The 25,745-nt window shown below is 38.7% G+C and overlaps 2 protein-coding genes across 3 annotated transcripts in view; one reads left to right on the forward strand and one right to left on the reverse strand.

Moving 5' to 3' along the window:
• The window catches only part of LOC118008692 (17-beta-hydroxysteroid dehydrogenase type 6-like), a 46,694-nt gene extending 34,914 nt beyond the window's left edge, over positions 1-11,780 (reverse strand). The window contains exons 1-2 of one of the 2 annotated variants that reach the window (XM_035002344.1): positions 11,672-11,780; positions 10,321-10,487 (exon numbers count right to left, since the gene is read on the reverse strand). The gene's annotated coding sequence lies outside the window, so the exon portion shown is untranslated. Of the gene's footprint in view, positions 1-537; positions 615-10,320; positions 10,488-11,671 lie in introns of those variants that run through there. The other variant, XM_035002343.1, reaches the window with a different exon arrangement.
• On the forward strand, positions 556-21,988 carry PRIM1 (DNA primase subunit 1). Its single transcript, XM_035002341.1, has 13 exons — positions 556-896; positions 1,557-1,714; positions 6,284-6,390; positions 6,462-6,535; positions 8,040-8,176; positions 8,563-8,621; positions 9,558-9,667; positions 10,380-10,468; positions 10,638-10,779; positions 13,537-13,606; positions 14,320-14,411; positions 20,183-20,281; positions 21,829-21,988. The coding sequence occupies exons 1-13, from the start codon at positions 794-796 to the stop codon at positions 21,846-21,848; spliced, it is 1,260 nt and encodes a 419-aa protein (XP_034858232.1). The 5' UTR covers positions 556-793; the 3' UTR covers positions 21,849-21,988.
• The last annotated feature ends 3,757 nt before the right edge of the window (positions 21,989-25,745 follow it).

A 25,745-nucleotide genomic window follows, 5' to 3' on the forward strand; every position in this document is an offset into this window, starting at 1 on the left:
GAGCCTTGAATTAACGCATACCTGAAACGTCCCTTCGCCCCCACTATAAAGCTTCCTGCCTCCCTTTGAGTCTCTGCCAAAACTCAAGTGTCTGCAGCTGACCCCCCTTGCTATACAGCAAGCTCTGAATAAATAGCCTTTGATTTTCTTATTTGGTTGGTCTTCGTTTATTTCCACATATTGGACCTAGTAATTCTATGAAGAATTAATTTCCAAACCCTCTCAAAAAGACATTGGCTTAGGGGGGCCTGGGTGGCTCAGTCGTTTGTCGGCCTTGGGCTTGGGTCATTATCCCAGAGTCCTAAGATCGAGCCCTGCATTGGGCTCCTTGCTCAGAGTGGAGCCTGCTTCTCCCTCTGCCTCTGCCTGCAGCTCTGCCTGCTTTCTCTCTGAAATGAATAAAATCTTAAAAAAAAAAAAAAAAAAGATATTGCTTTGCATTGTTTAAATGCGTTATTTCTAAAACATTCATAAAGTTAGCGGGAAACATTTTTTACTTCATCTTAATAACCTAAGCCAATATGCTCAAGGGCTCACCTTTCTGTAGGAGACTTTTCTTCTTGAAATGGGAGCGGCTTTCTTCTACCCACCAGAGCAGCTGACCTAGTGAGGACGCCGAAAGGCCGAGACCACGCCGCGCTCAGGCCAACCCCCAAGTGGGAACTACAATTCCCAGCGGCCCGTGCAGACGCCAGACCGCGGGCACAGTGCGCCTGCGCAGTGTTAGAGGCTCCGGCTGTGTGGTTCCCGCCAATTCTTGCCGTAACACTGCGGACGTTGAGTCCCGCGCTCCATGGCGACGTTTGACCCAGCCGAGCTGCCTGAGCTGCTTAAGCTTTACTACCGGAGGCTTTTTCCCTACGCCCAGTACTATCGTTGGCTCAACTATGGCGGAGGTGATGGAAGCCGGGAGCGGAGTGGGTAGTTCGGCGGGGAGGGCGAGGAGGTTCTGGGAGGGCCCCTGGAACGACAATATGAAGTGCCTCCTGTGCGCTAGGCATTGTGCCGGGCGCCTTCGCGCCTTATCTCGAGCCCTCCCCACCACCTCAGAGGTATAAATGGGCCGAGAGAGGTTACGGTAACCAGCCTCCGGCCACGCAGTAAAAGAAAGAGCCGCTGCTCCTACCACTACGTGGTGGGACTCACATTCAGTGCCCCGTTTACCTACCGCGGTGCCTGAGTCAGGGAGATTACTGGGTCGTAGCCTGAAGCTGCAGAGGCGTGTTCTGTATCAGGGACAGCGGGGCATCTCCCGGAAGACGAGAGGTACTGAACTCTTCGCAGCTGAACTTAGTAGTGTCCACCGAGGAGAGACAGGGGACATTACATCTTTAAAATATTTCTGCATAGTTTTCCTCATTTTTACTTTCCTATCAGATGCAGGATGGTAAGCCCCTTTAGATTGGGGACTAGGTCTTTTTTTTTTCTTTTTAACGTGTAACACAGTGTTGGGCACAGAGGGCTCATTAAAAATATCTTATCATTGGTTAATGTTTTAATGCCCCGAGCTGAATAAATTACCAAATTAACTTTAAAATTGTATATTTATTTTGCAGTAATAAAGAATTACTTTCAACACCGTGAATTTTCATTCACATTGAAAGATGATATTTACATTCGCTACCAATCCTTCAACAACCAGAGTGATCTGGAAAAGGAGATGCAGAAAATGAATCCATACAAGATTGATATAGGCGCGGTATATTCCCACAGAGTAAGAAATCGGTTTTTTATGTATTCTAGTTTTGTTGTTTAAACCAAGAATGGATTGGTGCTCCCATTGTTTTGAGGTTAAATTTTTAGAGTTTATTCTAGTTGAGTCCCACTTTAACTTTTTGCAAGTAGATTGCAGTATTTTTTGTTCTTTGATATTCTACATTACTGACTGGAAACCATTTGGAAGTAAGTTGGTTGTATTCTCACTAGGACAAAAATATTGAGTATCTGGCCAAAAGAGTAAATGAGGAAGTCAGCATGGTTTAAAGGAGCGTATTTTAAAAGAATTACATTGTCTTCCAGCATTGGAGGTGTTTTATTTTGTTTTGTTTTTGTTTTTGCATTTTTTTATTTTATTATTTTTGGTTTTTAAGTAATCTCTATATCCAATGTGACCCGGAGATCTAGAGTCACATGCTCTACCAACTGAGCCAGGCCAGCACCCCATGGAGTTATTCTTGATTCCTCTATTTCTCTCATACTCCTATATCTATTCCATTAGGAAATCTCTTTAGCTCTACCAAAATAGTATCTGAAATCCAACCACTGGTACCAGTGCTACTACCATCCTCATCATCTTTCATCTGAATTACTGTAAAAACTTCCTAACAATTTGCTCTTATAGACTCCAGAATCTATTCTCAACACAGTTGCCAGAGCACTCCTTTTAAAACAAGTTAGATTCTGTGATTCCTCTGCTCAAAACCATTCTCTGGTGGCTCCCATTTCACTCAGAGTAAAAGCCCCTCTCTCCCCCCTCACTCACTCTGCTCCTGCCACACTGACCCTTGCTCAGGCAGTTTCCAGTGCCCAGAACCCATTTCCCCAGATATCTCCTTGGTTCCTTCCCTCACCTCCTCAAGTCTTCATTCAGTGAGGCCTACTGCAACCTGCCACTCCTCTTACCCATTGCCACTGATATAGTCTAAATGTCTAGAATAGTGCCTGGCAGAGAGAGTACACCATAAGTATTTGATGAATGAATGAACATACCAAAATTGCCCTTCTTTCTCTCCTTAAAAATACACACAAGGGGTGGGGGAGAGGCACCTGGGTGGCTCAGTTGGTTAAGCATCTGCTTTTTGCCTTCAACAACGGTCATGGTCCCAGGGTCCTGGGATCAGGCTCCCTGCTCAGTGGGGAGTTTGCTTCTCTCTCTCCCTCTGCCCCTCTCCCCTGCTCGTGCTTTCTCTCTTGCTTTTGCTTGCCCTCTATCTCTCTCTCTCAAGTAAATAAATTTAATAAAAAATCTAAAAAAAAAAAAAATACACACATGGGGGAGAAACACACTCATGGGATAATAGCTTTTGTATGGAGCTTTTTCTTTTTTTTTCCCCTAAGATTTGGATTTATTTATTTATTTTAGAGAGAGAGAGAGAGAGTGCACACGCCCAGCAGGGAGAGAGGCAGAGGGAAAGAATCTCAAGCAGTCTGCGCAGAGCATGGAGCTCAACGCCAGGCTTGACCTAGTGACCCTGAGATCATGACCTGATCCAAAATCAAAAATCAGACACTTGGGCACCTGGGTGGCTCAGTTGGTTAAGCGACTGCCTTCGGCTCAGGTCATGATCCTGGAGTCCCTGGATCGAGTCCCGCATCGGGCTCCCTGCTCGGCAGGGAGTCTGCTTCTCCCTCTCATGCTCTCTGTCTCTCATTCTCTCTGTCTCAAATAAATAAATAAAATCTTTAAAAAAAAAAAAAAATCAGACACTTAACTGAATGAACCACCCAGGTGCCCCAGGCTTTTTTTTTTAAGGGTCTCCTACTCCCATTATTTTCTGCTCCCCAGAGGCAACTACTTTCTTTTTAGCTGATACTTAAGGTATTTGCCCCTTGTGTGTAAATAACATTTTAATATTTCTTTCATTTTCCATTTTAAGCATTATCTACTGACCTTCTACTCTGGCAGATAAGGATTTAGCTTTTTTTTTTTTTTTAACCTCACCGCTTACCTTCCCATTTCCACATGTCCTAATATGTTTGTCAGATTAAAAATCAGGATTAGATCACTAACTCAACCCCAGACTTCTTACCAATTGTCTAAATCTCCCCATGTATTCAGATCCATCAGGTAGTTTGTCAGTTTCATCCTGAAGAAATTTCACTGGCAGCTTTCTGACCTCCAACCTGGACTGATGGCTCTCTCTAAGCCTCATGGATAAATATGGTCTTGTAATCACCCCGGTTTCCTTTCATCTCTCTCCCATTTTGGATCCTGTGTTGCCCAAATCCTTTGTTCTCTTTTTGGTTTACTTCCTCTTTAAGGTAGAGTACATCTTCCAGGAGCTTCCAGAGAAAAGGTGCATGGAAAAGAAAATATTGGACACTTTCTGTATCTGGAAAATGACTTCATTCTACCTTTATGCTTAACTAATGGTTGAGTTTGTAAATCAGTTTCCCTTAGAATTTTGCATGGTATGCTAGTTTCCAGTGTTCCTGTTAAGAAGACTAATGCCATTCTGATTCTTGCTCCACTGTGTTGGACCTGAAAGCTCTTAGGATTTTCTACCTATCCCCTCTGTTCTAATGTACTAAAATTTCACAATGATGTGCCTTGGCGTGCATCTTTTTCACCTATTGTGCTAGATACTTGATGGGCTCTTATGATCATGAACTCATGTCCTTCAATGCTGGGAAATTTCCTTTTAAGATTTTATTTTGAAGTTTAAAAAAAAAAAGATTTTAAGTAATCCCTGTACCCAACATGGGGCTCGAACTTACAACCCAGAGATCAAGAGTCATGCTCTACCGACTGAAACAGCCAGGCACCCACACCTATCTTTTCTTTCTTAAATACAATTTTTTCTATCTATAATTTTTCTTTGGTCTCTCTAGAAATCCAAAAGTCCGATGTTATGTGTCTTGGACTGGTCCACTAATTATTTTTTTTTCCTCCTATTTTCTATTTTTTTGTTCTTTTACTCTACTTGCTGAGGAATTTCCTCAGAGGTTTTCACTTCTATTATATTTTAATTTCCAAGAATTTTTTTAGAGCATCTTGTACTTTTTTTATTGATATGTCTTATCTTTCTGAGGATATCAATGATAGTTTGTTTTCTGTTGTACACTCTGTTTTCTCAAAGTTGCTTTTATTTTCCTGTTTTTTCTCTTTCATATTAGAGGCTTTCCTCATAAGTCTGGTAATTTCTTGCATGCTGTTTATATTTAAAAATAGAGTACTAAAAAAGCTGATTGGAAGTTGTGTATACATGGCTGAGATTTCTTTATTACAGGGTGATCTGGCTGGGCCATTTTGGGGGGAAGAAGCTCCAACGTCAGTTTCTCTAGATCTTTGCTTGAATGAAAACTCCACTAGCACAGAGATCTTTGTTTTGATCACTGATCTTCTATTCCAGAGCCTATAATAGTGCCTGACATTCCTGATCAGATTTTTCAGAGAGGAATCTTCTGGTCTCCTGCCTGGGGTGGCAGTGATAGGATATAGAAGTGGGGGAGAGGGATCTTAACTTTCCACACATAGATGTCCACTTAATCCCCTGTATGTCAGTACAATACACTTTCTTCAATTGTGCTTTTGTTCCTAACCCCCATCCCAGTCCAGAGAGACCCACTGTTTGAGGTTCTCCAGATAATAATTCAGGTGTCTTTACCAGGGAAATGAAAGCATAGTCACCTGGCTCTGCTAGTAAATGGAGGAATCTGGGGAACTAACTGCTTCATAAGCAGATTTTTAACTGATAACTCCTATTTTTAATCTTAGCTTCACCGCTACCTCTCCCCCCCCCCCCCCCCGGGATACCCATTGTCACCTGAGTTTTTGGGGGATGCTGAGGTGTAAATTGGATTGCTTCTTATCTTTCCTTACTGAGAGCTTAAGATTCAGCTCTTATGGGTATTCTTATAAAAATTGTGGTGGTATTTTCTCCTCTCTCGTACTTTTTAATTTTTTTTTATTTTTAAAAAAAAATTTTCCCTGTGGTCCTTTTTTAAAAGACTTAATGCATTTCTTAAGAAAACCTTTACTATCATTTTTGTGCAGGTCTGGAAAGAGCAAGATAAGTATCTGTATTCAGTCTGCTTTATATATACCAGGTAGCCCCTAGCCTCAAAGGAGGCTGCCTGTATACAGGTTGAGCCAAAGGCTCAGTTCAAACTAACTGAGATCTTCTGAATTATTGAAAAATTTTAAATACATTTTTGTTACTTATATGTCCAGTAATAATTAAAGGTCTTTAAAACAATAGGGCATTAATTATTTGCATATACTTTTCCTTATCAGAAACCTAAAAAAGCTTTATTATGATTTCTATTGATTAACAAATATTATTCAATGTTACATATCAACTATATCTCAGTAGAACTGGTAAAAAAACAAATATCTGTGGTAATATATATTTATCAAAACCTGTTTTAGGTAGATGAAATTTACATTGTCATCAATTCTGGACGTATAGAATCCAAATTAATGAACTTTAACTGAGTAGAGTTGGCATTATATTATGGTTTTTTCATTCCTCTTTGGCCACTTTCTTTGTGTGGATAGAAAATAGCATAATTGGCAGCATGATAGCTCTTATCAAAACTGAATGATATTTTCTCCTTACAGCCCAATCAACACAATACAGTGAAGCTAGGAGCTTTCCAGGCTCAGGAAAAAGAACTGGTGTTTGACATTGACATGACAGACTATGATGATGTGAGGAGATGTTGTAGGTAAGCACTACATGCCCTGCTGGTAGGGTGGGTGATATCACTGACAGTGAATAATGATGCCTCTGCTCCAGTTCTGCAGACATATGTTCTAAGTGCTGGACCCTCATGACGATGGCCATACGCATAATCGACCGAGCATTGAAGGGCAAGTATTGGCAGTGTCTGAGTGGGGTCAGATGCAAGAATCTGTTTGAGTATTTGTCTATCTATACTATTGTATAATCAAATCTCATAGATTTCTAACATGTTTCCTTGAAACATATGGCTGGAAAATAAAAGATGATTAGAATAAAGTTGTAGTTGAAACTCTAATAAAGCTGTTGATCAAACCAGTGAATTTTTTCTCAAATCAGTCAGCAGCTCTGTGTGCTACAAACTGTCCTAGGTGAGGGAAATATGAAAGATAATGATCGCCTCAAGTAGGTTATACAGTCTAAGAAGGAGACAAATAAAATCGAGGATTACATTTAGAACAGCAGGAGTGCATACAGGAATGGAAAGAGATTGGATCAGAAAAGGTGATGATAAGGATGATAATGATATTAAAAATAGCTAACTCTTGGGGCGCCTGGGTAGCTCAGTTGGTTAAGCCTCCAACTCTTGATTTCAGCTCAGGTCATGATCTCAGAGTCCTGGGATATAGCCCCACACTGGGCTCCAGGCTGGGCAAGGAGCCTGCTTCGGATTCTCTCTCTCTCCCTCTGCCCCTCCCCGCCCCTGTGCATGCACACTCACTCGCTCTCTCTCTCTTTCTCAAAAAAAAAAAAAAAAGCTAACTTTTGTCCTTGCTTCAGCAGCACATACACTAAAAAGAGCTAACTTTTTTTTTAAGATTTTATTTACTGGGGCACCTAGGTGGCTCAGTTGTTAAGCGTCTGCCTTCGGCTCAGGTCATGATCCCAGAGTCATGGGATTGAGCCCCACATTGGGCTCCCTGCTCAGCTTTGCATCGGGCTCCCTGCTCAGCGGGAAGCCTGCTTCTCCCTCTCCCACTCCCTCGCTTGTGTTCCCTCTCTCGCTGTGTCTCTCTCTGCCAAATAAATAAATAAAATCTTTTAAAAATTTTTTAAAAATAAATAAATAAAGATTTTATTTATTTATTTGGCAGAGAGAGCACAAGCAGGGGGAGCGGCAAACAGAGGGAGACAGAGAAGTGGGCTTCCCGCTGAGCAGAGAGCCTGACGTGGGGCTCAATCCCAGGACCCTGGGATCATGACTGGAGCCCAAGGCAGACACTTAACCAAATGAGCCATGCAGGTGCCCCGAGAGCTAACTCTTAAGAAAAGAAAAAAAAAAAAAAAGCTAACTCTTAGACAGGGTACTTATTATGTACCAGGCACTGTTCTAAACACTTTAAATTTATTAACTTTTTTAATATCCCTAGATGGGGTCTTAAATGATAAACGGCAATTGGTCAGGAATAGAAATGGAAATGCTGGGGCGTGAAGAAATTCTTGGCAGAGAGAATAGGATAGGTATAGACATGAAGGCAAGACCATGGGAGACACAGGAAACTACACATAATTTAGTATAGTTAAGGTGAGTACATGTGGATAAGAGGTAAAAATGAAGCCAAGGAAGTAAGCAAGAACCAGGAGTTTGTAAATTTATTTATAGATTTTAAAACCTATTATTTCTCCTCTCCTCAGAGGACTTTGGATTTAAGCATCGTCTCTGGGTCTATTCTGGAAGGAGAGGTGTTCATTGTTGGGTCTGTGATGAATCAGTTAGAAAATTGTCCTCTGCAGTACGTTCTGGGATAGTTGAGTATTTGAGTCTTGTAAAGGTAAGATCTCAATAATACTTTACATTTCTTTGTTTGCTAGATGTTATCAAGCCTGAAATGTTCAGTGAAAAAAATGAAACTATCTTTTATAGCATCCACATTCCAGAGTAGATGATCTTAGCAGATCAAATAATCATAGTAGCTACATTTTTTAAAAATCTTTCATATTTTGCTGTAAGTATCCTCCTTTGTAGCAAAAGGAAAATTACTTTTCTGGTTCAATTATGTCAAGCAAAGTTAACCCAGAAAGTTACAGGTATTGAGACTATATAAAATACCATCTAAATTTCTATATTTTGACAGAATTTAATCAATATCTTTAGAACATAAAAAAATTTATTTCATTTGTGTCATATGAAGTTCTTTTTTGATGGTTTCTTTTTCAGGGTGGTCAAGATGTTAAAAAGAAAGTCCACCTAAGTGAAAAAATTCACCCTTTTATCAGGTCTGTTGGAAAAGACTCCATGCAGTTTAAGTTGTGTCTGATTTACCTACTTGTGCTTTTAGAATTACATTGTTACCAATTTTCTCTCTTGGGGTAACATTTTACAGATAATAATAGCTAAAGTTAATTGAATGGCTCTTTCATGCTGCAGTATTCATGATAGGTGCTTTACAAATGCTCTCATTGGTCTTAACAACTTCATGAGGGACATGATGGTACCTCCATTTATAGTTGAAGTAGGATTTAGAAAGATTGTATAATTTCTTTGGTACCACACAATTGTTAAATTTTTAAGATTCTTGTCCTAATCTGCCTAAATTCAAAACCCATACTCTTTCCACTAAATTCACTACTTCTCTAGGTGAAAAGAGCATTGCAATGAGTAAGAATCTCTATTCTGTGGCTTCCTAAGACCCTGACAAAATATTAGAGCCTCTATTTCCTTAAATGTATCATGGGGAAAACAACATCTGCTCCATCTCTCTCAGAGTTGTGGCAAAGATAAATGAAACAATAGATGTGAAATCTGTTTGCAAACTGCTAAGCACTACATAATTGTTGAGATGTTAAAGCAAGTAATTCAGAGTAGGAACTGTAGACTCTATCCCCCACACTTCTACTGATGTATTATTATGTTGTCCTAGCCTCATTGCTTTCTACCCTTGTTACATATTTATGATGGTATTAACCTGCTAAGTTCTTCCCCCTTAGAATGCCTTAATTAACTCTCATAACTCTTTGAAGGCACATTATTCCCATTTTACATAGCTGATTTCTGTTTGTTAGCTAATTCTGTTTGTCTTCTTATTAGACTAATATATGCTCATTAAAAAAAAAATTAATAGAAGCAAGCACTAGCCTCCCAAATGGCAAGAAAAACTATGTGGTGTATGTGTTACTAATAGTATTAGGACTGTGCTATTGTTATTCCTACAGCAAATCTATAAACATAATAAAAAAATACTTTGAAGAATATGCCTTAGTTGATCAAGATATTCTTGAAAATAAAGAAAGCTGGGATAAGATTTTAGCCCTTGTTCCTGAAAATATCCTTTCCCAAGGCCATTTCTATATGAGCTACATGTATTGATCTATGGTATTATAAATGTGTTCTGCCTACATATTCTCATATACTTTTATAAGTTTAATCTTTTTACACAAAACATCTCCTGTTTTTCTGCATTTTATTATGTCTTATCTGGAATACAGTAAGAAATGAGACCTTTTTGGGGGTGCCTGGGTGGCTCAGTTGTTGAGCGTCTGCCTTTGGCTCAGGTCATGATCCCGGGGCCCTGGGATCGAGCCCCGTGTCGGCCTCCCTGCTCTGCGGGAAGCCTGCTTCTCCCTCTCCTACTCCCCCTGCTTGTGTTCCCTCTCTGGCTGTCTCTCTCTCTGTCAAATAAATAAAATCTTTAAAAAAGAAATGACACCTTTTTGGAAATAAATTTCCTCATTTTGGAAGTTGATCCTCATAGAATTAATGGATACTTAAAGAATGCTGGATCATTAAGTCAAAATACGTACAGACCAGGGAAAGGTTTTACATTAAACCATATAGTTATTTTGGCATTCTTTCTGTCATATTGCTATATATTTTTACAGGGGAATTTCTTAAGGATATGTGTTTAATTAATATTTGCTTTTTAGAAAACGATAATTACTTTCTAGAAACTTTTGATATCCTTGTGGTAATACATACTGAAAATAAGTTGTTCATCAGTGTGCTCTAAATGAGTGTGTTCCTTAATGATTCATCACCAATTCATGAGAATCTTCAGCAAAACTTCCAGAAGCATCACAATTCACTTCAGCGTTGGGAATATTTGAAGAAAGCCATCAGCTGTCAGGTATATTCCATTGAAATCTCTGTTATAAATGTAATAATGTAATTCTTAATTAAATTCTAATTGTTTTGCTTAGTAAGTTAAAGATCATTGAAAGCCATTTTTTTAACCTCTTAAAGAAATCCTCAAAAGTTCCTACTGATCCTCATGCTAGACTTGCATCTGCTTTTAGGATAATACTAAAAATGACAAATGTGGACCCTTGCTTGAATGGGAGATCATGCTCCAGTACTGTTTTCCACGGCTGGATATCAATGTTAGCAAAGGAATCAATCATTTACTGAAGAGCCCTTTTAGTGTTCATCCTAAAACAGGTACAATATATAGAAAGTAAAGAAAACTAGAAGAAAAATGAGTTATTTTTTATCTTAGTAAACATGTCACTGGGTGTGAATACGTATGATGTCTGAGATATTAAAGGTTGAAAGACTATCAGCTAATACCTAAGTTATTTTTTAATTGTCAATTAGTAGCTACCAAATGAGTTTCCACTACATAAATAATTTTCCTCTGGGTTTCTGAGGTTTAGTGTTGGAACTATAGAGGAACTTAGAAATCACAGGACAACAGCTCTCCTCGTACAGATGAGAAAACAGTGGTCCAAGAGGTTAACGTGACTTGTTCACAGTCTTAAAACAAATTGTGTCAGAGCTAAGAACAGAATTCAGTTCTTAAAAGTTCTGGGACGCCTGGGTGGCTCAGTTGGTTAAGCGTCTGCCTTTGGCTCAGGTCATGATCCCAGGGTCCTGGGATCGAGTCCCACATTGGGCTCCTTGCTTAGCGGGGATCCTGCTTCTCCCTCTGTCTGCTGCTCCCCCTGCTTGTGCTTTCCCTCTCTCTCTCTGACAAATAAATAAATAAATAAAATCTAAAAAATGAAATGAACAAACAAAAAAAAACCCCTCAAAGTTCTGTGCTTTTCCCACTATGTCTCCTCCCTCAGTTCTTTTTCCATAGTTTTAGCTTTCCTCCTTCACATTTCTCTTAGATATGTTTTGATGGACTGAAACTGACTTTAAAATAAATATAACAGCTGCTATATTGACATAAACTTTGCTTCATCCAACCAGGAGACCTATACAGTTGTATATAGTTGTCCTTTTTAGCATTTATAATCTAACTCTGCCACTCGCTGTCGGATGTTAAGCTAATTACTCTCTGTGCCTTGGTTTTCTCATCTATAAATGGAGATAATATAGTACCTACCTCAGTGGGTTATTGTGAAAATCTAAAATGTAAAGTGCTGGGGCGCCTGGGTGGCCCAGATGGTTGGGCATCTGCCTTCGGCTTGAGTCGTGTTCTCCGGATCCTGGAATCGAGCCCCATGTCGAGCTCCCAGCTCAGCAGGGTGTCTTCTTCTCCCTCTCCTTCTGCCTCTCCCCCTGCTTGTGCTCTCTCTCTCAAATGAATAAATCCTTAAAAAATTAATAAAAAAATAATGATAATAAAATGTAAAGTGCTTAGAAAAGTGTCTGTCACACATTCAGTTCTCCTAAGTTGCCTAGTTTCCTTTAATAATCTGTAGTGATTCTCTAGTCCATATATTTGAATCGCCTCTTTCCGAACCTATCAACTATATGTTTTCAGCTTCTTTGGGTAATAAGCTTAATATTTCTTTTTTTTTTAATTTATTTAAATTCAATTAATTAACATATAGTGTATTAGTTTCAGAGGTAGAGTTCAGTGATTTATCAGTTCCATATAGCACCCAATGCTTATTATATATTTCTTAATATTTTTTTAAACCTGACTCTAAAGCTATAGTGGGTATGCCCTTATTCTAAAATTCAGGGTTTGGGTAAATAAATATATTCATAAGTATATGCATTTTGATTATATCCTTTTCCCCATTAAGTAGCTGCAGTCTTTTTACTCTTCAAACAGCAACTCCCAGTTCTCTTAATTATTCTACTTGTTATTTACCTGGCATTCTTTAGATTCATTATCTCATTTCTGAGATGTAATGAATGTTATGAGGTATCCCAGGTGTGGATATTGTGAAAGGGTAGTATAATGCTATCTATTTTATTTCCAAAATGCTTTCTAAAGATGCCCAACACGCCTGGGTGGCTTAGTCGTTAAGGGTCTGCCTTCGGCTCAGGTCATGATCCCAGGATCCTGGGATCAAGCCCCGCATCAGGCTCCCTGCTCAGCGGGAAACCTCCTTCTCCCTCTCCCTCTGCCTGCTGCTCCCCCATGCTTGTGCTCTCTCTCTGTCAAATAAATAAATAAAATCTTTTAAAAAGATGCCCAACATATAGGTGTCTGTTCTGATCTCAGCAAATAAACCAAGTTAATGAAATGAACTATATCTATGTTATTTCATTTTCAGGACTCACTAAATTTGATATCATTCTGTACTTACATATAAAAGGATATTAGGAAGAAGAAAATAGAAATAAAAGTAGAGATAAGAGCACTAGATAATAGCCCAACATTCTTTCATACCTATTTTTTTGGTTGTTTGTTTTTTTAACTTGTCTTCTTTTCAAGATTTTACTTATTTATTTGTCAGAGAGAATGAGAGTACAAGCAGGGGGAGCAGCAAGCAGAGGGAGGGGGAGAAGCAGACTCCCTGCTGAGCAGGGAGCCCGATGTGGGGCTCCATCCCAGGACCCTGGGATCATGGGCTGAGCCGAAGGCAGACCCTTAGCCAACTGAGCCACCCAGGCACCCTTATTTTTTTGGATTTTTAAGAGAAATTAAAAGCACAGCTAATGTGGAAGTAATTTCTAGCTATTGTTTTTAACAGATAAGTCTAACCCTTTTTCTTTTTTTTTTTTTAAAGATTTTATTTATTTATTTGACAGAGAGACACAGCGAGCAAGGGAACACAAGCAGGGGGAGTGGGAGAGGAAGAAGCAGGCTTCCCGCCAAGCAGGGAGCCCGATGTGGGGCTCGATCCCAGGACCCTGGGACCATGACCTGAGCCGAAGGCAGATGCTTAACGACTGAGCCACCCAGGCACCCCAGTCTAACCCTTTTTTCTAAGGCTTAGATTAAAATTTAGCCAAAATAACACATAGGATTATATTTTACAATCATCAGTTTATAACTTTTGGTTCTTACAGGTCGTATTTCTGTGCCTATTGATTTACAGAAAGTGGACCAGTTTGATCCATTTACTGTTCCAACCATAAGGTATGTTCCAGATCATTGATCATTCCGTTTTTGTTTGTGATTATTACTCGGAATTTGAAGTAGATTGAATTAGATCCCTTTCAGAGATGCAGCTACTCTGAGGCTATATGATGATGCCGTAGTAGAGCAACATTTCCTAGTGAGTTCTACATAACACAGGCTGCTGTTCTCTAATAAAAAGATTGTAAGTTCAAGTAAGTTTGGGAAATAACGACTTAAACAGACAAAATGTTCTTTACTGCAAAATTTCCCAGTTTTTATTATGCTGTTATGCATGGAAAACTCCAAGAAGAGATTGTGATTTTTAGAATATCCCAAATATAGGTGGTCACACAATTTTTTCACAGAAAATCTTGTGGGATTCTTGTGCTATCATACACTGAGTAATATTGACCAAGAACCAACTTTACAATTCTTATTCTAGGGTGCTGTGTGGCTCAATTGGTTAAGCGTACAACTCTTAATCTCAGCTCAGGTCTTGATCACTGGGTCATGAGTTTAGGCCCTGAGTTGGGCTCCACACTGGGCATGGAGCTTACTTAAAAAAAAAAAAAAAAAATTAAAATTCTCTTATTCTGGGGCACCTAGCTGGCTTAGTTGGTAGGATATATGATTCTTGATCTTGGGGTCATGAGTTCGAGCCTCACATTGAGTATGGAGTGAAAAAGTAAAAAAAAAAAAAAAAAAAAATTCTCTTATTCTATTATTTGTAGCTCCATCTGCCATGAATTGGATGCCATTTCCATTAATGATGAGGGAAAGGAGGGAAACGAAGCCGAATCTGATATCAAACATAGAACCAGAGGTATGTTAATATATTGAAGTCTCACTTTAACATAATTTTCTTATAAAGACATCCTTCTGTCAGTCTGGTAATTAATTCTCCTTGGATTCAGCCCAGAATGGATACAATGTCTATCCTGAAACCAGCTCAGTTACAAATAATATCATAGCAATGTTTCTGTCCTTTCTTCATCAATTGCCCAAATGGTGTTGTTGAATCCAATTTGAGTCAACAGATAATTACTAAGCAACGTTTAAATGCCAGGATCTATACTATAAGATTAAATAGTCAATTTGTGTTGATAGTTGACTCTCACAATCTTAGGTTCAACAGTAACTTATTTAACAACTACTATGTATGCAGTACTTTTGTTCTTTGTTCTTGATGTATCCAGATGAGTGTTAGGGTAAATATATATCTAAACTGTGGTTGAATTGTATATTCAAGAATTTGAAGGAGCTGGGGAATTTATAAATCTTCCTGCTAATAGAAGCCAAATCTTCCAAAAAAAAAAAAAGAAGAAGCCAAATCTTCATAGGCCAATACCCAAGAGACACTCTATAGCTACAGAGCCAATAGAACTTCCTATGATGATAGAAATGTAATGCACTGCCCAGTGTGGTACTCATTAGCCACGTGTGGCACATTCCACTTGAATTGTGAGAAACCTGATTTTCAATTTCATTTAATTTTAAATAGCCACATGTGGCTAGTGACTGTTGTAACACAGTGCAGATCTGTGATCTCTGATTGACTTTTCTTGGTCAAATGTTGCTACCTTCTTTCAAAACCCAAGCTCAGATATCACTACATAAAACAAAAACAAAACAAACAAACAAATATCACTTCATCTATTCCAGCTCTAACATAATACCTAAACATAGTACATTCCACTTTTAATGTTTGTAGAATGATTACAAGCATTCTGTCTAAAGTATTCGAGGGGCACCTGGGTCGCTCAGTCAGTTGGGCATCTGATTCTTGGTCTTGGCTCGGGTCATGATCTCAGGGTCATGGGATCGAGCCCCACGTCTGGCTCTGTGCTCATCGTGGAGTCTGCTTGTCTCTCTCCCTCTGCCCCTCCCCCGTCTCTCAAATAAATGAGTAAATGAAATCTTTTAAAAAAATAAAGTATTTGAAAAACATCTCCAACATGAAAAATCAGAATAAACTGGAAAAAGGAACTCAGAGAAAACAGATAATGCAAGGAACAAAGAAAACCCCTTTTTTTTTTTAAGTAATCCCTATGCCCAACATGGGGCTCAAACTCACAACCCAGAGATCAAGAGTCACATGTTCTACTAATTGGGCGAGCCAGGCACCCTGAAAACCTTTTTTTAAAAAAGTAATATCCTCAGAGAATAAGAGAAGATAGTGCATCCATGAAGCAAGATCAGAATGCTATGAAAAGAAACATTCAGAGAACAAGAAAGAGGTCTTAGAAATCAGAAACATAATCATTAGAAAACAAAATTCAGGGGAAGGGTTAGAAAAGGAAAGTTAAGATTTTCCAGAAAGTACTACAAAAAAAGATAAATTTGTTGTTGTTATTTTAAGGAGGAAAAAGATAAAATTAGAAGAATGGTTCAGGGGAGCCTCGGTGACTCAGTCGGTTAAGCGTCTGCCTTCAGCTCAGGTCATGATCCCAGGGTCCTGGGATCAAGTCCTGCATCGGCTCTTTGCTCAGCAGGGAGCCTGCTTCTCCCTCTGCCTGCCACTCCCCCTACTTGTGCTCTCTTTCTATTTCTCTCTGACAAATAAATAAAATCTTAAAAAAAAAAAAAAAAAAGAATGGTTCAGGAGGTCTAAAAAGTGACTATGGGAGTTTTAGAAAAACAACAAACAGGGAGGGAAAAAAAATCCAAATTATATAGGAAACCATTGCAGAAATGAGCCCTTTATTGAAAAGGGTCAGCATTGGGGCACCTGGGTGGCTCAGTGTTAAGCGGCTGCCTTCAGCTCAGGTCATGATCCCAGGGTCCTGGGATCAAGCCCCGCATCAGGCACCCTGCTTGGCGGGAAGCCTGCTTCTCCCTCTCCCACTCCCCCTGCTTGTGTTCCCTCTCTCGCTGTGTCTCTCTCTCTGTCAAATAAATAAATAAAATCTTAAAAAAAAAGAAAGAAAGAAAAGGGTCAGCATAATAAGAAAACAGACTGGCACCAAGGCACATCATTTTGAAATTTCAAAACACTGAGAATTAAGAAAAGATCTTAGCTTTCTGACCCCTGCCTACTTCTCCTCCCCCCAAAAGCCACAGACCTAGGAAGAATGGCCTTGGATTTTTAATCATGGGAAGTGTTCATCTGTTAGAAGTAGGTGCTAGAAAAGAAAGAGTGGTTGCCATTCAAGAGGATGGAGAGGTCAGAATTAGAGCAGGAAGCTGCTATTTTTTCCAACCTGTTAGTACTATTTTATTTTTTTAACAACATGCATAATTACTTCAACACAATTTTTTTAACAATATTGTCTCTTGATGGACATCTTTTTCTTTTGTTCAGAGATTTTATTTTTTAAAGATTTTATTTATTTATTTGACAGAGAGAGCACAAGCTGGGGGAGCGGGAGAGGGAGAAGCAGGCTCCCTGCAGAGCAGGGAGCCTGACACAGGGCTGGATCCCAGGACTCAGGTGCCCCTGTTCAAAGATTTTAAAGAGAAATTTTCTGGGATGACTGGGTGGCTCAGTTGGTTAAGCATCTGCCTTCAGCTGAGGTCATGATCCCAGGGTCCTGGGATCGAGTCCCACATCGGGCTCCTTGCTCAGCGGGAAGCCTGCTTCTCCCTCTGCCTGCTGCTCGCTCTCTCTTGCTCTTGCTCACTGTCTGACAAATAAATAAATAAAATCTTTTAAAAAAATAAAATTTAAAAATAGAGAAATTTTATAATATAACTATTCAAAAATAAACTAAACTGCCTATCATTTCAAGTATTCATAAATAGCCTAATAGCCATCAGTCAGGGGTGCTTTAGAGATGGTGGGGGATTGGAATAAGTGATGTGTAAGTTCCTTACTATCGCGTTAGCTTCTTGATTTTAAGCCTTTGTCCTTTTTCACACTAGTACCATTTATTCCTGCCCTTCTTCACAAATCCTGGAATGTTCTCTCCTGTCTAATTGTATCTTTTTTCTTTTTCTTTTTTAAAGATTTTATTTATTTACTTATTTGAGAGAGTGTGAGCACGAGCAGGGGGAGTGTGGGCAGAGGGAGAGGCAGAGAATCTGAAGCAGACTCCGCACAGAGTGTGGAGCCCGACGCGGGGCTCGATCTCATGACCCTGAGATCATGACCTGAGTGGAAACCAAGAGTTGGATGCTTAACCAACTGAGCCACCCAGGCTCCCCTAATTATATCTTTTTTCTAAGACTGACTTCACAGCCACCTCGGTCAACATTGACTGGTGGATTCTTTGGCCTTATAATTATCCATATGCCTCTTTGGTCTTTTAATTATATATTGTTTTCTATTACTGCATTTAGGACTTGTTTTTCCAGTTCATTTAACAACTTCTTAAAACCAAAGAGTTTGGCTTATACTTTTTTAGAATTTAGCAGAGTACTTAATATATAATAGGTAGTTAGTAAATATTTAAGTAATTATTGAATGCCTATTACATATTCCACAATGGTGAAGTAAACATATAGACCTTTATGCAAGGAGCTTAGAATCTTGAATTAAAGGTTCAAAGTATTATGTGGCTGATCCCAAACTAAACTATTTCCTTGGTATACATTTTATATTATTGTAAGAAAATTCATATATAAAAGTTTAGGGCAAAATATAATGTACTTTCATAATTGCCACAGTTCAGATATTCATCCTTAATATCCTCATCAAAATTCCTTTTCTAGTCCCAAGATCATCAGATAATGTTTATTAAAAAAATTTTTTTAAAGGTTTTATGTATTTATTGAGAGAGAGAGCATAAGCAGGGGAAGTGGCAGAGGGAGAAGGAGAAGCAGGCTCCCCGCTGAGCAGGGAGCCTGATGCGGGGCTCCATCCCAGGACCTCAGGATCGTGACCTGAGCCGAAGGCAGACACTTAACCGACTTAGATACCCAGGCACCCCTTAAAAAATTTTTTAAGTATAATTTCTTTTTTTATTCTTTTGAACGAACTATTACGAGGACTATTCCATGCAGATATAGCACACTACCGAAATCCAAATCTCATCTTGTTCTCAGGTTTTCTCCCCTATTGGGTATTATAGATTGTATAATTAAATAGATGATTAAGATTCTGTATTTAAAATTTTGTTGTGTACATTTTAAAATTTTTATATAAGGCAAAGAATACCTATACTTAAGGCGCTATGACTATAAACTTCTGATTGTCTCCAGGTAGAATGGCCCTAACTTCACATTTTTAATGTTTGCTGTGTTGGTAAAACTATTTGTTACTGAAGCCACAATTTCTAAAGAAAAGAATATTGTATGGGACTTAACAAAGAGCAATAGATTTTGTTGGTCTAATACTAGAAAGGCTGACTACTAAAGTAGATATGTACATGTGGTTTGGATATTTTCAAGCAGCACTGCCTTAATACACTAGCCACATATGGCTATTAAGCACTTGAAATGTGGCTAGTATAAACAAGGAACTGATTTTTTTTTATTTAATTTTAATTAATTTAAATTTTAAAACTGATACGGGTGCCTGGCTGGCTCAGTCGGTGGAACATGCAACTCTTGACCTCAGGGTTGTGAGTTCAAGTCCCATGTTGGGTATAGAGATTACTTAAAAATAAAATCTTAAGGGGTGTCTCTCTAAAATAAATAAATAAATCTCTTTTAAAATATTAAAAAAATTTTTTTAAATAGGGGCACCTGGGTGACCCAGTCATTAAGCGTCTGCCTTCGGCTCAAGTCATGATCCCAGGGTCCTGGGATCAAGCCCCGCATCAGGCTCCCTGCTCAGCGGGAAGCCTGCTTCTCCCTCTCCCACTCCCCCTGCTTGTGTTCCCTCTCGCTGTGTCTCTCTCTGTCAAATAAATAAATAAAATCTTTAAAGAAAAAAAAAGATTGGTTTTTTAAAAAAAATTTTTTTAATTTTAAAACTGATATTTGATTCAATTATTGGAGAACTTTAAATATGTTTGGGAAATTTGGGTATATGAGCCTACCTTTACACTGTCTATTTTATAATTCAAATCTAAATATAGATCAAGTATTTTTCATGATAATGTATCATCTAAATCACCATCAGGACACTAGTACTGGCTATCTCCAAAAGGTGCAAATACTAGGAGCCATCCTTGAGAGTTGGAAATGTATTTTAAGTACAAAATGTTAGATTTTAAAGACTTAGTATGAAAGAGAATGTAAAATATTTCAATTTTTATTATGTGTTAATGATAATATTTTAGATGTACTGGATTAAATACTAAAATTAATTTTACCTTTTTAATGTGGCTATTATTTATTTATTTTAAGATTTTATTTATTTATTTGACGGAGAGAAAGAGAGAGAGCACAAGCAGGGGGAGCGGCAGGCAGAGGCAGAGGGAGAAGCAGGCTTCCTGCTGAACAGGAAACCCGATGTGGGGCTCAATCCCAGGACGCTGGGATCACGACCTGAGTGGAAGGCAGATGTTTAACCGACTGAGCCACGCAGGTGCCCTGCTACTAGAGTATTTAAACCACACATTTCTCATTATATTGGACAGCACTGTTCTAGATAATTCTTTTTCTTGTTGGTGTTGTTCTAGAGAATTCTTTAAAGAAACTTAAAATTATACTGTCATGTTATTTTTGCTTCCAAAATGCTAATTCTAATGCATGGCCTTCATAATTTAGATTATAAGAAGACCAGTCTAGCTCCTTATGTAAAAGTTTTTGAACAGTTTCTTGAAAACCTGGATAAATCCCGAAAAGGAGAACTTCTCAAGAAGAGTGGTAAGACTCTATACCTTTCCCTTTTAGCTATTTAGATCTTAGTGTGGGAAGTTTAAAGCATCTAGCAAGTGAGTAATTTTAGAACTCTAGCCTTTGCCCTACCAAAACAACTATTGATTTAGCTTACTATCCTTAGTATTTTAAAAATTGAGCTCCCTTAATTCAATTCAACAGATACTCATTAAACACCTTCTGTGTATCAGGTACCGTGAGGAAACAAAGATTAATTATACAAAGATGAATTCGACACCATGCCCCCCTGCCCTTAGGAAGTACTAACTGATACAAAACAAAGAAGTATAAAATGCTAAGAAAGAGAGTTCATCTGATTGAGAGAACCTAAGAAGATTTCTTATGAAAAGAGTGGTATTTGAACTCTTTACAGTGAGCTCTATACAGATTCTAATTCCCAGTGCCAATATACCATATCTTGAGGTATGCGTAGGATTTCCACAAGCAGAGATTTGATAGGGTACAGGAATGGAAAAAGGGGACAGATTGTTCATTCTTGAAGGAACGGCAAAGGCATTAGACAGGAAAGCATCAGGTCACTCTGGAGGTCATCAAGTAATACAGTTTATCTGGAAAAAGATGTGTCAGGAAGTGATGGGATAGAAATCTGAAGAAGCAGACTGAAGCCAGAGTATAAATGGCCTTGAATTCTAGTCTTGAGAGTTGGGCTTAATTCAGTAGGGACAGGGAATCTATTAAAGGTTTTTGAGGAAGAGAGTACCATGATTTATAGTTTTATCTAGCAAAATAAAACTAGCAACAATGTATCTGGGGAGAGGTAGGAGATAAAATAGAGCCCAAGAGGCCAGTTGGGCTATTACCATTAGGACATTAGTACTGGATATCTCCAAAAGGTGCAAATACTAGAACCATCCTTGAGAGTTCATAATGATTTGGAAGTGGAGAGATGAAAGAGGAAAATTAAAAGTGTCACAGAAGCCAAGGGAAAGGAAACTTTCAAGGAGATTATCAAGTGTCAAATGCAGTAGAGAACTGATAAAATCCTGTTGGATATTGGAACTAAAGGGAGATACTAAGAGGACAACAGTGTCAAAGGAAAAGTTCTTTGAATAGGAGAGACCCGAACCTATGTGTAAACCAAAATGAAAGAAATCAGCAGTTAATATTATTCAGGAGATTGATGGATACCATAGAAAACTGTAGTAGTGTTACAGAAATACAAACTTCCTTTCCACTTTATTTTTTAATAATATGCATGATGGTTAAAGAGTAGTGCCCAGGATAATGCTGAACTCATAGTAGACATTCAGATATGTGCTTATTGAATGAACAATGATGACTCTGAACTTGGAAAGCCTCAATGAACCTGCCATTCCAACTGGCTATATTAAGTCCTTTGTATTCTTGTTCTGTAGTAGCTCAGCCTATAATGCGGGCTTCAGCAAATGTGAAAGCAAATCTTTATGCATGATGTGAATTTAATAGAAGCATTAAGCAAATCAGAATGTGAAAATAAATGGGATTTGTCTTGTTTTCCTTTACTATCCCTTTGATAAGAATCTGTTCTATTCCAGATTTACAGAAAGACTTTTGAAGATAACAACTCTCCTCAAACCAATGTAGATGTCTTCTAGCTTCAAGAATCAAATACTTCAGGTGCCTGGGTGGCTCAATCGGTTGGGTGTCTGCCTTCCACTTGGGTCATGATCCCAGGGTCCTGAGATCAAGTCCCATAGCAGGCTCCCTGCTCAGCAGGGAGTCGGCTTCTCCCTCTCCCTCTGCCCCTCCCCCCTGCTCATGCTCTCTCTCTCTCTCAATAAATAAATAAATAAAAATTCTTTAAAAAAATCAAATACCGGGCGCCTGGGTGGCTCAGTTGGTTAAGCGACTGCCTTCGGCTCAGGTCATGATCCTGGAGTCCCGGGATCGAGTCCCACATCGGGCTCCCTGCTCGGCAGGGAGTCTGCTTCTCCCTCTGACCCTCCTCCCTCTCATGCTCTCTGTCTCTCATTCTCTCTGTCTCAAATAAATAAATAACATCTTAAAAAAGAAAAAATCAAATACCTCAAGAGCCATTTAATAAATATTATAGAACCATAATGTGTCTTAATGCTCAAAGCAAAATTTCCTTTTCTTGAAAAATTATGTTGAAAAGATTCCTGAGGCCACCAAAAGATAGTGTCCAGGTTTCTGGAAGGAGCAATAATGGGAGGAACAAGTGAATTGTAGATACATATTGTAAAAGTTAATATTATACTAAGATTTTTGATATACCTTTTACCAGTTGCCATATGTATTTTTATATACTTCTACCAGTTGCCATATGTAGAGGCAAGTGAGCAGTAATATGCCCAAGACTTTCATCTCAGCTCACTAGATATAGCCTCCTTATTTCTGGACTGAATATTTTAAGTGCATGAGAGCTTTATCCTTAAGTCTTAGACAATTATACCTGGAATATGTATTCTGTCACTTCTAATTTTGCTTACTGATATTTTTATTGGTCAGGCCACACCCCACTGCCTATCTCTTAAAAATCATTTTAAACTGGGCATCTAAACATACCAAAGCTTCAGTTCAAAAGATATGAGTTACTAGATTACAATAGGGATTGGTAAAGTGTTTTTTGCAACTGTTGCATTTGTAGCTCCTGGCTTCTTTCCTCGGAAAAAAATTGGATTAGTCTGCACCATAAAGAAACAACTTAGAATAACAAATTTCACCAACATAAAATCTATTTTAGTTGTCAAAACACTTCCCTTTCTACATATCCAGATACTTAATTTTAAAGGTTTTGTTTCTTCCATAGTTGTTTGTTTTGTTTTGTTTTTTCTGAAAGTGTCAGATTTCTTTTGCCTAGTTTTACCACCAGTCTAAACAAAATAGTCATTCTGGATTACAGTCCATCTTCAGAGAAACACTGAGAAGTCAAGCTATCAGGCTGGTGCTTTCTATGATTTATGAAAATTTTCCTTCCTTTGCATTTCCTTTAACATTGCTTTCTCTATAGCCACAGAGTTTGCTTTTTTAATCTTTTGGTTTATATATATATAAAACACTTCACAATGCAGTCAACACACTGCAATGCCTTGCATTTCCTTCTCTTTTCTAATTTTTTAAGAAAAAACATTAAAGACCATTGTGCAAAACTCCTCATTTGAGCTTCTATTTACTGTGTATTGTTCAGTTTTTAGGTCAGGAAAACAGTGGGCCAGTTAAAATTCCTGAATACAAAATTACTAAAGACTCAGTCCATCTTAAGAACTCAGAACGAGAGTATAAAGACTGGTATTATGCTTTCAACAAGAGATGTTTCAAGATTCCAATAATGTCTACCATTAAAGTATCTTAATGCTTTATTATTAAAGCTCTTGGATAAAGCTGAACATATTGTACTCATGTAAAAGAAATGTTTTTGCACTGTGTGCTAACTGGAGTTTAAATAAAAATTTAAAGAATTAAAAAAATATTTAAGGGGCGCCTGGGTGCTCAGTCATTAAGCGTCTGCCTTCGGCTCAGGTCATGATCCCAGCATCCTGGGATCGAGCCCCACATCGGGCTCCCTGCTCTGTGGGAAGCCTGCTTCTCCCTTTCCCACTCCCCCTGCTTGTGTTCCCTCTCTCACTGTGTCTCTCTCTGTCAAATAAATAAATAAAACCTTTAAAAAAAAAAAAATTTAAGGTTTTTTTTTTTTTTTTCCCAAAATAAATGTTTGGTTCTTGAAGATAGCAAAAACATGCTAAAAAACTATTGACTTCCCTATTCTCTGATTTTACCAAGTCATCCATATATGAGAATTGTAGAAACAAAGGGCACAGAACTGACTTCCATCTCTAAATTTGCCCAATTTATAAAGAAATCCAAAGAAAGAAAATACATCCTTCCTTAGTCATTAACAACAGAGAGAAGAGTCAGTGGCTTGATGGAAAAGAAAGTGAAATGGTCAAAATAGCTTTACTTGTCTAAGAAGATGATTGGCTATTGCTGGCCCTTTCTTCTGAAGGTAAATGGACTGTGCTGACAAATCTTCCAGATCACATATTTACTTAGAAAAAATAGTAAGCACTTTTTAAGTAATGTACATATAGTACCTAATTTTCCTAACAATCCTATGAAGTAGCTACTATATCTCCAGTTTTTAGATGAGGAAACTGAGGCACAAACAGGTTAATTAAATTGCCCAAGGTCACTATGAGGTGACTAAGCTGTAATTCAGACGGAGTACAGCTACAGAGTCCATATTCTTCATATATATATATATATATACACATATATTTAAGTTTATTTATTTCAGTAATCTCTATACCCAGCATGGGGCTTGAACTCATGAACCTGAGATCAAGAGGTGTATGGTCTTCCAACTGAGCCAGCCAGGCGCCGCTACAGAGTTCATTCGACAATATTGCCACCCCTATCTGAAAAAATTTTCAGAATTTCTCATTGCTGGTAAACTCCACTATTTCATTGAATCCTAATTTATTAATCCTCACTTCACAAGTAGTTTTCAGAGCATAACGTCACTGCTTCCCTTAAAAGGCAGCCACAATTGTCGTAAATCCTTTAGCTCAAGTAGTGCTAGCTGACTTAGGTAATGTATTTGTTGAGTCCTTTTATAGGGCTGAGAGAGGGCATGGGGATCAGGACCCATGGCTTTTCATTAACAAAACAGTGAATTTACATTCTACTTTCAGGAATCTTAACTGTGTAAAGCATGAGTTCTTAACGTGGGGGCTGGGACTACTAGAATGTATGAGTTTCAGGATATCTATTTGCCCAAAACAGCAGGCAAAAAGAATTGTATATGTGCCTATGTTCTTTTTTCTGAGGAGTGTAATCTAATAGTTTCAACATGTCAAAAATGTGTATTCCAAAAATAAAATAATTGAGAGTTAACCTAAGCCACTGCTACCTTACAATGATGTGACTACAATCTGTGGCGTTCGATATTATTTCGTTTCTATTTCCCTGCATTAGTTGAAAAGGGGAAATCTAAAAGTCACCCTAATACCGCTGTGGCTACTTTACTGACCAAGAGGGCAGAGGTTGCTTCTCTCATTACAATTTCCCTTCGGGTATCAAAAATGCCTTGGCTTAGGGGCCTGGGTGGCTCAGTCGTTAAGCGTCTGCCTTCGGCTCAGGTCAGGATCTCTGGGTTCTGGGATCGAGTCCCGAATCGGGCTCCCTGCTCAGCTGGAAGCCTGCTTCTCCCTCTCCCACTCCCCCTGCTTGTGTTCCTTCTCTCGCTTTGTCTCTCTCTGTCAAATAAATAAAATCTTTAAAAAAAGAAATGCCTCGACTTAGGGGACGGGAAAGGGTCGGCTATCTAGGGAGCGAGCTGAGGTTCCTGCCAGGCCAGCGCGTCCTGTTCTGAATTCTTACCCTTATTTAGACCTCCTCACCAACCCCATCTGGGAACAGTAGGACGGGTCACTTGTTAAAGGAAGTGACTGCCGGCAGCTCCTGACCCGGAATCGGATCCTGGTCCCGCCCC

Source organism: Mirounga leonina, unplaced genomic scaffold, assembly GCF_011800145.1.
Source record: "Mirounga leonina isolate KUSES-001 unplaced genomic scaffold, KU_Mleo_1.0 Mir_126, whole genome shotgun sequence".
NCBI lineage: Eukaryota > Metazoa > Chordata > Mammalia > Carnivora > Phocidae > Mirounga > Mirounga leonina.